The sequence below is a fragment of the Lepidothrix coronata genome, unplaced genomic scaffold, assembly GCF_001604755.1.
Source record: "Lepidothrix coronata isolate B3197 unplaced genomic scaffold, Lepidothrix_coronata-1.0 Scaffold8, whole genome shotgun sequence".
NCBI lineage: Eukaryota > Metazoa > Chordata > Aves > Passeriformes > Pipridae > Lepidothrix > Lepidothrix coronata.
In genome coordinates this window covers 4,049,914-4,065,219 of record NW_016690188.1, presented here as the reverse complement: position 1 = coordinate 4,065,219, position 15,306 = coordinate 4,049,914, and the positions used below count along the sequence as shown (strand labels likewise).

Here is a 15,306-nt window from a genome sequence, read left to right as displayed (position 1 = left end):
GGCACAGGACCTCATTAAGTCTACTTTGCCATGGATAAGAAGGTGTGGATCTCAGTTTGCAGTTTGAAATGTCTGCCTCATGTGAACCTTTGTGGGAGATGTCATATTCCAACCTAGATGTTTGGAACAAGAGCAAAATATGTCCTCATGTGTCTCTGGCAAAAACATCTCAACCACATAGGAAGCCTGTGGCAAAGTAGGAAACCCGAAGGTCTCCAAAGATATCTTCCAATGCCTTTAGTACAACAGAATTATTTCTTCAGTGATTATCAGTCTGCATCTTGATTGTTTATGTTTGAGCCTTTCCATGATTAAATCCAAATGCACAAAGAAAATCTATGGTGTGTTTAGGAAAAGGACTTTTCCATCTTGGATCACAGAAAATTTTCCCCTTTCACTTACCTTGATAATATGCAGGGTACTTAGCTCTTCATTAACTCCATTTAGATAAAAGTCAAGACTTCAACTTGAATAAGAACCACATTTTCAGCACACTACTTAGGAGCAAAGGCATAGGGATATTTATCCTTGTGTTTGAAGTCCCAAACAAAAGTATTTCTCCTCTAACACCTGGAGGAAATACCATTCTATGGTGTAGTACTGGAACCAGTTCTCAGTTTGAAGTTTATGTTAGATCTCTCTGACTATTTCTTGAGACTATTTCTATCAGGCTGGAGAGATGACTTTTCTCTTGCAGTTCTTCCTTTTCTTTCCTTGTGTCTCAGCCTAAGATATCCTCCCTTGTGAGTTTGAAGGGGATGTGCCTTTCCTTGTGCTCCATTTACTATTCCTTTATTGAAAAGACAATCACCCAGCTATCTCCTGGGGGACTTGCTGGAGCTGATTGACTTTTCAAGCTGTTCTCGCTTTACTGATCTTCCATCTGAAAAAACTCCAACAGGTTTATTTTCCCAAGGCAAAGTGTTTTGTGTTAGATGAGCTTCTGAGTGCTAAGTGCAGAAGATGACAGGAAAAGGAGGCATTTCTGGGGTAAAATTATGGCTGAACCAACTGTGGTTTGAAAGATATTAGGCAGTGAGGTCTTAGGACATGATAGTGTGGGAGTGATCAGTTGTGTGCTTCCAGAACTGCCCACAAGTGACAAGAAGTTGGTGGGGAAGAGGAGGATCCCTGCGTTAAGCACCTGCCCTATGGATCACAGCTGTTTATTAACCTTGGTAATAAAAAACAAGCTTATCTTTTTGGAAAGTCTCTACTGATGCAAGCTTACACCCCAGTGTCTGCATCTTCGAAACATACTAACTAGAGTCAAGGCTTTAATCCTCGTGCTCAGGGAATGAATGAGACTCACACTTCCAGTGCCAGTATGAAATGCCTACATGCAGTGTAGCACTGGATTTAACTGCATTATGGAGGTGTAATCCATCTGATCTGACTATTGCCCAAGCCAAGAAACTGGGTGACAGCTCTCTTTCGTTTTTGCACTTATATACCTGTCCTTATATTTCTCAACCAAAATTCTCCACTCTGAGGAACTAGGAGAGGATACAGTGTCATAATCTGACTGTCTGGATGAGAAAGGAACAGAGTCATTTGGGACTACTCAGAACAAACCTGACTTATTGCCCAGGGACCAAGTTGTATAACCAGGTCACCCTGCAAAGCAAGTGTTGCAATCTACAGAAAAGCATTGTCAGCTGTGTAATCTGGCCTGAGATCTCCTTCTGTCTGGTGAATTATGATATCTGTGTTATGGAATGCTACAAAATGTTAGTTCAGAAGACTGGAAGGGTTTGCTTCAAAGGATTCAGGACTGTGCTGATTTTATGTTTTGTTTTATATATTTATTTCACATATTGAAAGAGAGCTTGTGCTGTTCTTGAGAAGTCTGTTCTGATTGGGAGTATGTGATCACAAAATACTTGTTGAGAGCAATATTATCTTGAGACTTACTTCAGTTCTTTTCAGGCTCCAAAATCTGTTTACTTCTTGAGAAAACTGAACTTGCACTATTGTTTTGTTTTGTCCACGCAGGTTTAAACTTTGAAGTTTTTAGAAATGCAGAATTCTCACAAATGCAAAATTGTGAGATACTTGCAAGATGCATTACATCCTCTTGTTAATGTTGTTATAAGTCTATATGTTTATAAATATACACAGATATAGTGGGTTCTGACCTTTTTTGTGTAAATTTGTGTAAATCTATCAGTGTTATTTGCTCGCTTGTATGTAATAGGGTCACATTGACTAATTTGGGATCTAGTGCTGTCTTATTAGTTCTGGAGAAGTAGCATGTAGAGGCTCTCAGTCATTTTGTGACTGGAGGTAAAGATGTGTTCCTAAGTCTAGAAGGGTCTTGCACTGCCAGTTCTCAACTGCCTCAGGTGGCTCCATCTCACGAGCTTTTTATTTTCGGGAACAGTAAGAGCCAATTCTTCCCCAGGAAGCTAAGTTAACTAAATGTGAAACTGGAGTGCTGAGGAGCCTTGCCTGGGGTCAGTCAGGATTTTGCTGTATTTATGTTCAGATTGTGTGGGTGTGCTGCTGGGGGCAGTAACCCTCATGGGTCACATGTAGGGGAGTTGCAGGTAGACATAAGGCTTGTGGGAGAGGGGTCAACTGAGGTAGAGCCTGGAATGTGTTGCAGGCTGACTGTAAAAGTTGGTTTGGGAATTGTCTGCAATAGTTAATATCCATGTCTAAGGAAATGGACTAAATTACCTCTATCAATGCCCTTTTTTTTAATTCAGTTTTGCAAAAATTTGCTGATAGTTTGAAAAATTGAATATGCCTTGTGTTATCTTAGAGATGACTCAGATTGATCTAAATGTCCCCATAGTACTGCCTACGACTGATCCCAAAACAGACAGTGTCAAAGGCAAGCTTCTGGCAAACCACCATCCTGGCCACAGCCACCATCCCAGGGGCCATGAGTGGACACTGATGTTTGCATCCCAACTGGGAAACTGAGATTTGAGTCACCTGTCCCCCTGTTTTAGAAAGGTGTGGTGACCTTCTGTCAGGGTAGTTTGTGTAGCTTGGTGTGTGGTTATTCTCTGAGTGGTTGGAAGGACTTCTTTGACATCTCAATCTAGCACAAAAGTAGAGACTTTAGTGATGGGGCAGTTCCAAAGTCTCCCCTTGACATATTGTTCAATACACATTTAAGGGGAGTTCCAGTTTAAATATGCACCTAATAGCATGGATGTTAAATTGAACTTCTCCAACTGCTTCAGAAAAATCCTACATTCAAACCACTTCATTTTGCTATAAAATAATGCCAATTAAAATGATTAGCTACTTCAGAGAACCGTTAGAGAAGCATTTTTAGCTATAGTAATAAAAGTAGAAAAGGGCCTGGGAAGGGCCTTGTCTCTAATTAATTATCTAATTAATATCTGATTAATTAATGAGGCTTTGTCATCAAAGCTTCCTTTTATCTTTGAGGCTATTAAAGTGTCCTCTAGACCAAATTTCTTGAATATGTGTTGATAAGGCCATCTTTGCTGAGTTAGTCAAGTGCTTGGAATCAAATCAGTATGCTGCCTTGTCAGGAATGCATAAAACACCTCTTTGGAAAATTAGAATACATCAGAATCAAGAACACGATAAATATGACAGATTTTTTAGACAGTACAAACGGAAAATGAGTAATGATGAAGTGTAGTTCTTCAGAGCTGTAAAAAGTACTGTTTTTACATAGATTCTGCAGTAGTGAAATGACCAGAACAAAAAAAATAGAGGCCCTTTTGAAGTCAGACTATCTTAGCTCTGGGTTGGCCCTGTTTCATGGTAGCTGAAGTCTGTCCTGAGTGGTGGCTTCAGGATTGTGGTGTCTTAATCTCACATGATGAGGTTCTGTGAGGTACCATTTCTACCAGTGGGCATCAGCTTTGACTGGCCACAAGAATTGCCAGCAGTTCATCAGTGGTGTAATGGGGCAAGCATGCAATTAAGGGAAGTGCTTATCCCAGCTTTTGAGGAGAAGCCATTTCACATTTTATTAGGTGTGTGTTTATACTCTATTTTGCCAGTAACTTGGGAAATCCATATCATACTTCTCTGCTTATCTCTGCTCTCTTCATTTTGTAATGGGTAAGTCACAGCAGAGTCCTGATACCATTTGGCACCTGCTTCTAGTAGTAATTCTCATACATATCCTCACAGAATAATAACATTTAAAATGTAGCGCACTCGAGCATTATGATAAATCATGAACTTTTCATCTCAGCCAAGATGACAGAAGTTCCTCTCCTTCATTTGTACTGCCAGCTTAGTGCATGAAATTTTCTAATCCATTTAGGGTGAGATAAACCTTGCTTTGTGCTGCTTTTACTCTGTGTGTTTGTTGCTCTGGTCTCCCTTATATACTGAAGGGTGGAAGACACCTTAAGAGAGCAATATATCCTCATCTATTTCAGGATGAATAAGTCATCCTCTGAAGTTAACAGTCTCTGTTGATAGGTAGAGAAAAAATGTGGACAGGCTAGGGAGCCAGAGTTACCTAGGTTGTAGGTGGCTAAATTTAAGATGAGAAAAATGGCCATGGCATAGAGAAGATGGAATGTTACAACTGCGGAAGTAGAGTTATTTTAATTTCACAGTAGGAGGCACCAATCTTTGTTGCTTTTATGCCTGCTTGTTGTGGGCTATTCTGCAGCAGAAATATAAAGCGATGCTTAGGAACCACTACACCTGCAGCCTGCTTGCTCTGATCAGAATTCCAGGTTCTCTAAAACATAGCATAATTTGTTATAGGCTTTTATATTACAGACACTTGCCTGCCATCCGGTGTTAGGATCCATCGGTTTGGTTTGGTTTATTTCTGCTTCAGAGTAGAGATTTTGCCATCCTCTGGTACAAGTAAAATGTTGAGACGTCTCCAGAGCTGCCTTTAGCCAAATCTGTCCCCCACAGTGGCTGAGATATACTGCCTCTAGAAGTCCTAGAGCAGGGAATGCCACTCTGGTGCTCCAAGTGGTTTTTCTGTTTGATCTTGCGACTCCTACTTCTGTTCTGTCAAGCATCCCTCTATTTTTCTGCCATTCTACCCATTTCTTGCAATCCTCCCATCTTCCCTCTTTGTGTCCCAAGAGAGGCTCTTGCCTGTTGGGGTGATTCTGCAGATTCAGATCTGAAACTTCTGCCTTTCCACAGAAATAGTGTATTTGGAGGTAAAGGAAGGCCCAGGTGCAGGATAGAGCAGAGTCTGGGGAAGGACAGCCCATTTTCTGATGGTGAACACTATTTAGGCACCCAATGACACATTGTTCTGGATGGTCAATGGTTGCTGGGGATGTCCAGAGCACTGCTGTGTTCCTACAGGACAAGTACAAGTGTCATGCAGACATATGGCTTTCAAGTTAGTCCCCACCATCTCTGTAGGGTGAATATACAAAAACTGTCTCCAGAGGCTGTTCATGCCCATCTCAGTAGCCACCTCTACTAAGGAATGACTGGTGTGAACAGTCCCTCTGCTCTGTGAGATGGTGATCAAATGAAATGCTGATGAGTAATCAGCCACTAGAAATGTAACTGATATTCACATCTTCTGTGTTCTATTGGCCATAAATCCAGATGTGAAATATTCTGTATCCTTTTTTTCAACTCTGAGATATCCAGTGTCCTCCTAAAGGCCCGTATTGAATAAACAAGAGAGGATACCTTTCCTGTCAAAAATAAAAGAGAAAAATCTGCAAGGAAAAAAAAAACCAAAGAGGAAGCCAGTGTTCCTAGTTGGCTCCTATCACCTTCATTTTGAACTGCGAATCACAATGACTAACGCATCATGGCAGCTCATTTTTCCTTACCAGTCTCCACCTTACAATATTGATGGAAATTTTTCAACAAAGGTCATTCTCAAGCCTTTCAAATGTTTGATGATGGCAATTACCATTAATCAAAAAAGAAAGGAGGTGGAGGAAGGGTTCTGGTATCATAATAGAAATTGGGGTGGATATTCTGCTGTTTACATGACATGCAAAATAAAAGAAAAAAAGAAGATTTTTCAAGAGAAATTACCAAAACCATGATGTGCTTGAACTTCTTTTTCCCCAGTGGATTTTCAGGTTTTAGATGCTTTTGAAACACTGTGGAAGTGAAAGTCTCCTGGAACTGACGTGTTATAGTTCCAGAAGTATTGAGTATATAAAACCTTGTGTATGATGGCAGAAAGTGGTTCTATTTAGGTTATATTTATGCTGATATACTTGGATAGTTGTGGTTTTTTTCTAAGAAAGATCTTCCTGATAAAGATTGGTCCCTGAGGCATCCATGACAAAAGATGTAATTGGACTAGAAAAAGTAGTCATAGCATGATCAGAGGTGTGAATAGGTTATACAAGGAGCGGCTGAATAAACAGGGAATCTTGAGACTGGAAACAAAATCTGTGGGGAATATGACAACAACTAGTGAAATCAAAAATGGCAGCATGGGGCTCCATGATTTTGTACTTGTTAAGTGGCAGCAGTGGGCTCTGAATTAAGTTAATCAAGTTAAAACTAAAGGGAGTGTCTCTTCATACACCACCCAGTTGTGGTGTTTATTACCATGTGATAGAGAAGTTGCCAAAAGCTTCCTTGCAGGATTAGACAGATTTATGGAACTAAAAGCCCACTGATGACTCTTGCACACAAAGGCGTTATCTTCAATTTAGAAAGTCTGTGATATTGCTGTAGGCTGGGAAATTTCACCAGGAAGCAGTACCACATGCTTGCTTGGTTTCTGTTCACTTCCCCAGACTTTCATTGTGGCCCTTAGTTTTCTTTAGTGAGATGGAGACAAAGGGAGGCAGTTGTTTCTGTTTGCAGTTGTAAAATATTCTGGCTTTATATTTATTACAGTCACTCTAAAATCATGATTGGGTAAAAACAAGCTCTCAGCAAATGTTGTGCTCTGTGAAGCGAAAGATTCACAGACTACAGATACTGGAATTTCCTTGGTTAGTAAATAGGCTTAGCTCCACAGGGCTTCTGTGGATACATCTGTTGCAAAATGTCCGCATCCAGACTTACACCAGCTCCAGAGAGGGAAGGACTAAGAGTTGGACTTTGGTTTTTATCTCCATTGAAGCCATTTTTGGTGCTATAAGATAACAGTACACATGGTGTCCTGGCTGTGGGGTTAGAAGGTCCTTTGGGATCACCTAGTTAAATCGTGCTGGTTTTTTTGTTTGTTTGTTTGGGGTTTTTTTGTTTGTTTTTGTTGTTTTGTGGAGCTTTTTAAGGGAGGAGCCTCTTTTTAAATTAGTGTTGGTATTTTTTGGCTTTGGTTTTGTTTTGGGATTTTTTGGTTAGTTATGGTTTTGGTTTTGCCTTTGGGAGTGGAGGATGTTCACCTACTGACGGCCATAGTCACCAAAAGCCAGGAGCTAGTCTAGAATGTTCAACAAAGAAGAAAAGAAATAATCTCAAATGGTTCAGAGAGATGGGGCCAAAATATGCTCAAGGACTGATATTCTTTCAGAAGGGAGCAGACTTCTGCCCTGCCTGTAAATTAGTGGGACCAGTTTCTCTCATGCTGTGGTAAGTTTTGTGTGGTTGGCCTGATCTTGATTTTGAATGCTGTACTCTGATAAGAATGCACTTAGCCCTTTGGTGCTAAGCAGTGTGGTGGGATTAGTGTTGAGACAGCATTTGCCCCAGCCCTGAACCATGTATGGTCATTTAGGGTAACTGGTGAGAGGGGTTTACAGCTGGGGGTACTCTGGGGGTGGTCCCCCTGGAGTCTGCCTCAGGAGGAGTCTTTTCTCAGCGTATCATAGCTTCGAAAGGCCTTTATTTCAGGGAGGATAATTTGAGGGGGCAGAAGGGAGGTGAGGGATGGAAACAATTTGTTTCACAAGCAGTGGAAGATTGGCAGCCTGAATTCAAGTGTTGTGAAGTTGTGTTCTTTGTAGTGTATTAATGTCTGAGCTGTGTTTGAATGTTTTCCTGCAGCTGGATGTTCAGAGAGATGTGCCTGTATCATGTTTCATGGGATTTGGTGTTATGCTGCAGCTTTTCTTTGAGCCCTCATAATTGCTGTGCTTTTTCTGGCTGTTGGTTTTCATGAAACTTGTAGAAACTTTTTTTCCTCTTGGGTTTTTTTTTCTCTGTCAAACTGGGAGAAAGTTGGCCAATGAGTAAAAGCAAGAAGTTGTTTGGGGGATATGGAGAGACAGGCACACTGCAGGCAGACAGTTTGCAGGCCCATGAGAAGAGAAGTAAATATTAATCTGGTCTGTATGTGTTCCTGTTGCTCTCTGAAGTGCACAGAGAATAGGGATATTCTCCTGCTCATTTAAGCAGAGCTGTGCCTCCACACACTTCTCAGAGTGGGGCTGCAGGTATGTGTAGTGGGACTGTGATCTGGAGATGAATGCATAAGCTTCAGAAAATGGCTCAGAATCTAAAATCAAAACCGTGTTGGCTCCTCTTCCACACAGTCAGAGAGAGTCACAGGTGCAGAGGAGAAACCCCCTGACAGGAGAACTGGTGGCACATGTTCAGACAAGGAGGTCAGCTTGTCCCTCCCAGTCATCCAGTGCCAGTATTTGCACCTCTTTTTCTCCTGAGAGACTGATACATGTTTTATAGCCTATCTCCATAGCTGAGTATCTGAGGCTGCAAACAAACAAGCCCACCTGTCTCTGTGTGACAGAGCCCCTGAGATGAAAACCGTCCAAGAGAAGAACTCCCCTAAAAGGTATTCACAGGGCATTATTTCTGCCTCTGCACACCTCTACTTCATATGTCTGGGATTGAGCAAGTCTTACCTCAATACTGAAGTTTGCTGGCTCAGGCCTGTTTGTCTGACTTACAGAGAAGCACAGACTCAGATTTACAGAAGAAAAATGGATTTTTTTTAGCTCTTGGTGCCCTGAGTTATGATCAGGTTTTCTAGAGAGAAGCTTCTTTGCCTGGGTGTATCTCTTGCCCATGAGCTGCCAAACTGTGGGACATTGCAGCAATGTTTTAAACACATCACAGCCCATCAAGGGAGGGCAGTGGAATCACGCAGGTGATTTCCATCCCCCCCCCCCAATTGTTAATAACCAAATATGATTATGGGAGAATTTGCAGTATCCCAGTAAAGTGCTACATTATAAACTTTGCTTTTCCAAAGGGAATATGTAGAATTTGGTGCCACGGTCTGTTCAGGAAAAGGCCTTATTTATTTGGTTATATGCAACTTGTGTTGCACTGAATCAAGTCTTTCTTCATGCTAACCAAAACTAGCAAAGAGATTCTTCCTCATGGTTGAAAGAAACCACTAGTTATAGAAACCAAAAGGCTGAACTGAAATAGAAAAAGGTCCATTCAAAATCGGGCAAGGCCTTGACTTTTACTGCTTTTCACTGTGCAACCTTTCTTAGAGCGTTGCCAACATCTTGATTTGCAGGATGGAAAGCAGGATAGAAGGGACAACGACTCATAGTATGGTTTGGGTTTGAAGGGACCTTAAAGATAATCTAGTTCCACCTCTCCTGCCATAGGCAGGAACACCAAGCAAATGAGGAGAAGAAGAAGTAGCAGAAGAGCAGGAGTGCCACAAGCCAAATTCATACTGCTTCCAATTGACTGCTTTCAGGTCAATTTAATTTGCCATAAAGGGCCCAACCAAAGTTTAAGCAGGCATTTTGGGTGTGACTCATGTAAAAGGTCTTTTATATCACTGACACCACAACCTTTCTCCCCCTCCACTCCTTTAATAATGTGCTTTGAAGTGGATCCTATTCTGACCAGAGGAATGGAAGAGAATATGGTATCCAGTCTGCTTGCAGTGTCATGCAAGTATACGGAAGTGTGGGCTAGTTAATTTGGAATTAGAAGTAATTATTAAAGGAGAAAGGATTAAATTAAGATTAACAGTTGAGCCAGAACTGCTCTGTTTCACCTATGGGTCATATGTCTTCAAATTTTCAGGCTTAGATTGCTAAAATCAGGAGGCAATTTTTTTTTTTTTTTTTTGGTAAATGCTTTTCAGATTAGGCAGTTTGATGGTAAGAGTTTAGCAGGTTTGAGTATCAAGCCACACAGTAGATGATTGCAGAAGCTGAAATGGCTAATTGTAGATGCCTGCTTTTGAAAAAATGAATCATTACCTATATTCAGTTTCTTCATCTCTAGGATAGAGATAATATTTCCCACTATGGCTCTTGGGACTTTGTTATTTTGAATGGATTAGCACGAGACAAAAGCTTTGGATTTTTTGGCTGGGAAAGTGCTATGGAAATACAGTATATTATTGTGATATCCTTTGAGACATTTCTGTGAAGTCAGTGGTGACTGTCATGATAATAAAGAAAGCCTCAGAGAACCTAACGAAATAATGATCCTACTTCCTTTCTAGCTATTCTTTGAAAGGGCAAATGCAATGAGTGATAATGATTTAATGAGAAAGAGTCATTAGGGCATCCAGCCTGCATCTTTAGAAGTGCAAAGCATTTTGGGAGAACTTAAAATTACTCGGAGAACAAACCCAAAGTAGCTCTGTCAGAATATTAAACTTTTATTTGTATTCTCTTTTAATGCTGATTGAAACCAGTGATCTCTTTCACTGGCTGTTGGCTGGCACCTGTGTAGTCACAAAAGTGGCTTATTCATAGCTTCAGTGCTGTTGGAAGGGTGAGATCAAGGAAGTACCTCTGCTTGCCCTCTGTGTGTTATCCTCCGCTTAGAGCTTAGTGTCACTTGAGGATTCCTGACCTGTTGAATTTGCATTTATAGGAGGCCTCATGTACTGGAATTAATCAGCCTGGATTATTCAGTTTTATTAAAAAAGCTGCTTCAGTTTCAAGCATGGCTGGAGGAGGAAAGTTGTTAGGTGTTTTTTTGTTTGTGTTTGTTTTTTTTTTTTCTGGTATTGATACCTAGTGAGACAAGAGCTTCAGATACTTTGGAGAGGAAATTTCAATGAAAATAGAGTACATTATTGTAATATCCCTTGGGGCATCTTTGTGAAGCCCAGTGGGTAACAATGCTATGCATTAGTACAAAAAAAGTACTTTTGTACACAAAAAAAAGGAGCTAGTATTAGCTCTATTTCAGGATTGAAGAGCTAAACCAGAACACAAGCAAGTTTTTTAAGACTTGAACCACACCTGACTGCTCTGTTCAAAGGAGGAAAGTTTGTTCAACCCATTTAAGGAAAGAACCAGTTACAAAATATTTAGGAATTGTCTTTGAAGGATGCACGGAAGCAAATGTGTTGGAGCCACATCAGTGAAAAAAAGCTTTTGACTTCATGAGTCATTCTACTTGGAAGCTTGAAACCAGAGGCTGGTTTTGTGGCTTGGAGCCCTTTTGGTGTCACTCTGGGCTCCATTAGCAGCAAGGAAAGCAGCAGAGCTGGATGCAGACTCTGGCATTGCTCAGTTTCTGCAGCCAGTTGCGTGGGTGCCTTGAGCTGCTGGGTGCAGTGGCACTGTTCATTGTGATGCCAGGAGGTGGCTTGGGCCATTTGTCTCCTAGACAGACGAGGAGCAGAAAATTGGTCTCAGGCAGAACCACAAAGCTGCATGTGCTAGAGGCTTGCTGAGCTTAGGAATTCAGAAAGTTGCTGGAGCGAGTTACTGGGAAAGGCATTGAATTGCTGCATGTTCTCTGATCATCTGTTTGGTAAAAAGCGTGATTGGAAGGGAAGGCAGGGGCCACGGATTCTCATCTTATTAAAATCATAGGTATGACCAGGTAGGCTTTTTGTGAAGGTCTCTCCTTGTCCATCTGCTACAGGTTGTGTTTACTCTGTCCCTATGACAGAAGCTGTGTAGTGTCGGAAGCTCCCCACTGTTTGGATGGGGTGGTCAGGCTTTTCATGCAAGTTGTGATGCCCCTCCTAAAGTGAGCTGGTGCTGACCACTCTTCAGGTGTGGCATCCTGTACGAGGTAGCTATTGAGTTGTTCTAGTGGGAAAATCTTGTTTGTTAGGAAAACAGAGTGTGAAAACATCAGAGAAGCAGGGCAAAGTGAGGTCTCAAACATGCCCACAAATGAGGAGGAGGAAGCTACAGAAAACCCTCTGTGATGAGGCAGCCCTTTTCCCTAGTCACGAATGGGTAATACCACCCCCAGATCATCTGCTCCTCTGGGTGGGATTTGCTAGTGTAGGGGCCTGAATCCGTAACTCACAAAAATTAAATGCCTGGCACAAAGTAGAATGGGGGTGACTGAGGACTCAAGATATCAGTTTAGGCACATTTTTATCTAGACATGAGTTCAGCTGTTACAATTCTGAGCCACATTTGGATTCCCATCTCCAAGACAAAAATCAACCTCCCTAAATAAAACTGTTGTTGATGGGTTTAATTTGGATTCTTATATTGGATTTATCTGAAAAGAGAATTTGTGCTAAGGATGCTGTTGATATCAGAGTCCCCTCATTTAGATACCATTTGCAGTCCCACACTGGCAAATGAGAGCAGAGCCTTCCCCCAAAGCCCACCTTCATGGGTGTACCACAGCTGCTGAGGTGGTTAGGATCAGTTGATACAGAGACAGACCCTGCCCCAAAGGACTCAAGTTTTCCTCTCTTTTCTGCTAGCCACCCTGAATGAAACACAAAATCTTGGGTTTTAAGCATAATAATGCTCAAGCTGTGACTTTGAGCATCTGTTCACACAGTCATTCCTTTCCCCAGAGCTCTAATAACCACATAAACTCTTTTTGTCTCCTCTTTTCTCCAGGTCAACAGACTATGGCACTACCTATGAAAAGCTAAATGACAAAGTAGGCCTGAAGACTGTGCTGAGCTACCTATATGTCAGTCCCACTAACAAGAGAAAGGTAAGGGAGAGCCATCGAGCTGGTAGCTATAGAAACAAAATCACAGCATTCTGAGAGGAATTATGATCCTAAAGTGAAATCTGGTGGTAATTCGCAAGATCTTGAATTTGCCGCCTAAGCTGCACTAGTACAATTTCACAGAATCCAGTAGAACTGATCCTGTTTTACTTGTGATGAGGATGGAGCATTTAATTCCCGGCTGAACGTGTTAGAGAAATGAAAAGATTGCTTTTGTTTGCTTCTGACTGTTCACCTTTAAAGAAGCTGAATTCACACAAATGTTTCTGGGATTCTTGCTTACACTGGCTTTGGCTAATATACCTCTCCCTGCCTTCTGTCTCCTTATTATTAGAAATACTGACTAAGAGGCATTTATTTCTGCATTTGACTCTTTTTTCCCTTATGCTTTCCCTAGCTAGAATTCGGAGATAAAGATGTAAATGGCATTTTCACTGGTTGCATCATGTAGGGGGGCTGAAAGCAGAATATGCCTGGGAGTGGGTGGGAGACCTACAATTTGATTTGAATGTGTAGGAGAGAAGATGAGGTTACAGCTTTCAAACCCTCTGCTCACGCTTCCCACATGATGCAATTAGGGCTGCAGCTGGCTCACAGAGCACAGCCCAGGAGTTACTCCTCAGTGCCTTTTGGTTTAAAATTATTGCCTGTGTTGATTCAGGGGAGGTAGTGGGACAAAGGCGCTTTCAGCTACCCACAGAAATCAGCGTGGGAGGGCTGCAGCACGAAGCTAATTGCTGACGGTGAAGTTGCTTTTAAATGGGGTGCAACCTATTCAGTTGATCACTTCCAAACTGCCCATACTCTGTCTCCATCAATAGGTTTTCCAAACTAGTAACTGCCTACTTGTACTGTTCTTATTACTACTGTTGTGGTTTCCATCACTGGTCAGTCTACAGAGGTTCTAGGATTGAACGTTTGTTTCAGTGTATCAGACATTGCTCTGATTATTATGCGTATTTGGATGTACAGGGAAGAGGAAGAATGCAGTGGCCAGGGCTCAGCTTATATTTTTCCTGAAGCAGAAGCTGAATTATTGTGACAACTACCTTGCCTTCTTTTTTTTTGGTTTGGTTTGTTGTTTTTTGTTCATTTGTTTGTTTTTAATTTGGTTTTTTTGGTTTTTTTTGTTTGTTTTTTTCATGAACAAGATAGATTAAGATGTTTTTTAATGTGCTTTCCTGGCCCTCATAACCCTCCCATATCCAATATGGTGAGAACTGAAGAGTTAATTCCTCTTCATTCTGTTTCCAAAGCAACTCTGCCCACCCAAAAACAGAGGCAATAGGCTCGGTTACAAATCTTACGTCACTGGTGTAAAGACTCCCTCAGAAATTGGAGTATGAGGATCTATTATTATCTTCTGGCAATTTCTCAAGCTACCGAGCTTTACAGATTAGCAGTCTTTCCTCTCCTTTTTTTTTTTTTTTTTTTTTAATTAAAAACACCTACATTGCGTCATATAGTGGCATGGAGACCTATCTTTACCTGCTGATTTCTTATTTGAGATGACAATTTTAAAGAAATATTTTGGTCTTCTGCTTTAAGAAAATGATTTCTGGACCCATCTGTCTGTCTTTCCCCTTCTCATCCTTTCTGAAAAATCTTATGAAATTCCCTACAAGCTGTAGGGAAACCCATTGGAGACCATCTTCAGTGCTGGCTGCTGTGGGAACAATTTCTTTCTGTTTTTCTATCTCTGCAAAAAATATAAACAATGTTACTGTGCATGCTTAGACAGCTGATCTGTCTGAACTCTGCTTTGTCAACCACCAAAGCAATTCCAAACATTCATGCAACCTTTGAAAAATGCCTGAAAAAGGTGTCACTGGATTGGAGCACCTGGAATTTGTCATATTCAGTTTTGGGTTTATTGTCCACCCAGCCCCCTAACAGGTTCTTTAGACTATGCAGTGCAAAAAATGCACTTGGATTGCAGTCTTCTCCATTTCTCTGGATGAATATTGTTCCACTGGCTTGGGGAGTAAGCAGAATGGTTTTGCTGAGCTCCTGAGAACAACCAGCAGCAAATCACAAAGCAGTAGGTGAATCAGTTGCATTCCCATAGAAAAAGTCCAAGTCCCTTGTGTATCACCTCCAGCACCAGAAGTGCTGCCTCGTTGAACATGATGCAGTGATCTCTTGTGAGCTGCAGAAAAGGTGTTTGTGGCAATAAGTGGGGAGGGAGATGTCAATAGTAACACATGCACAGGGCCGGTGTGACCACTGTGAAACATGCAGATCCTTTCCAGGCAAGATATTTTCCCCTGAGGCATTCACTCCCAGGTGCTGACTGGACCCTGCATGCCTCTCAGCTTCTGAGTTTGCACATGTTGATAGCCCTGTCTACTCATTAGTGCTTAGAGGATTAGCAGTTACTTGGAGGAGGAGAAAAGCTTTCCATACATTCATTCCTAATTGATTTACTAGTGAGAAGGATACTTACCTCTCAGCTACCCTGCAGAACTACAGTGGGAATTACCTGTCAGATTTCTTTGAAGACCCAAAATGTCGCTTTTCAGCTGTTAAATAGGAATTATGCATTCAGCCAAATGCCAGTTA

General features: G+C 41.4%; 1 protein-coding gene across 2 annotated transcripts in view; it reads left to right on the top strand.

Annotated features, from left to right (window-relative positions):
• SORCS3 (sortilin related VPS10 domain containing receptor 3) overlaps nt 1-15,306 on the top strand; it is a 296,555-nt gene that overhangs the window by 119,759 nt on the left and 161,490 nt on the right. For both annotated transcript variants that reach the window (XR_001873022.1, XM_017804150.1), the window contains exon 3: nt 12,627-12,726. Coding sequence is in view for 1 of the 2 variants with exons in the window: in XM_017804150.1 (XP_017659639.1) it covers nt 12,627-12,726 (100 nt within the window). In the remaining variant the exon portion in view is untranslated. The remainder of the gene's footprint in view (nt 1-12,626; nt 12,727-15,306) is intronic.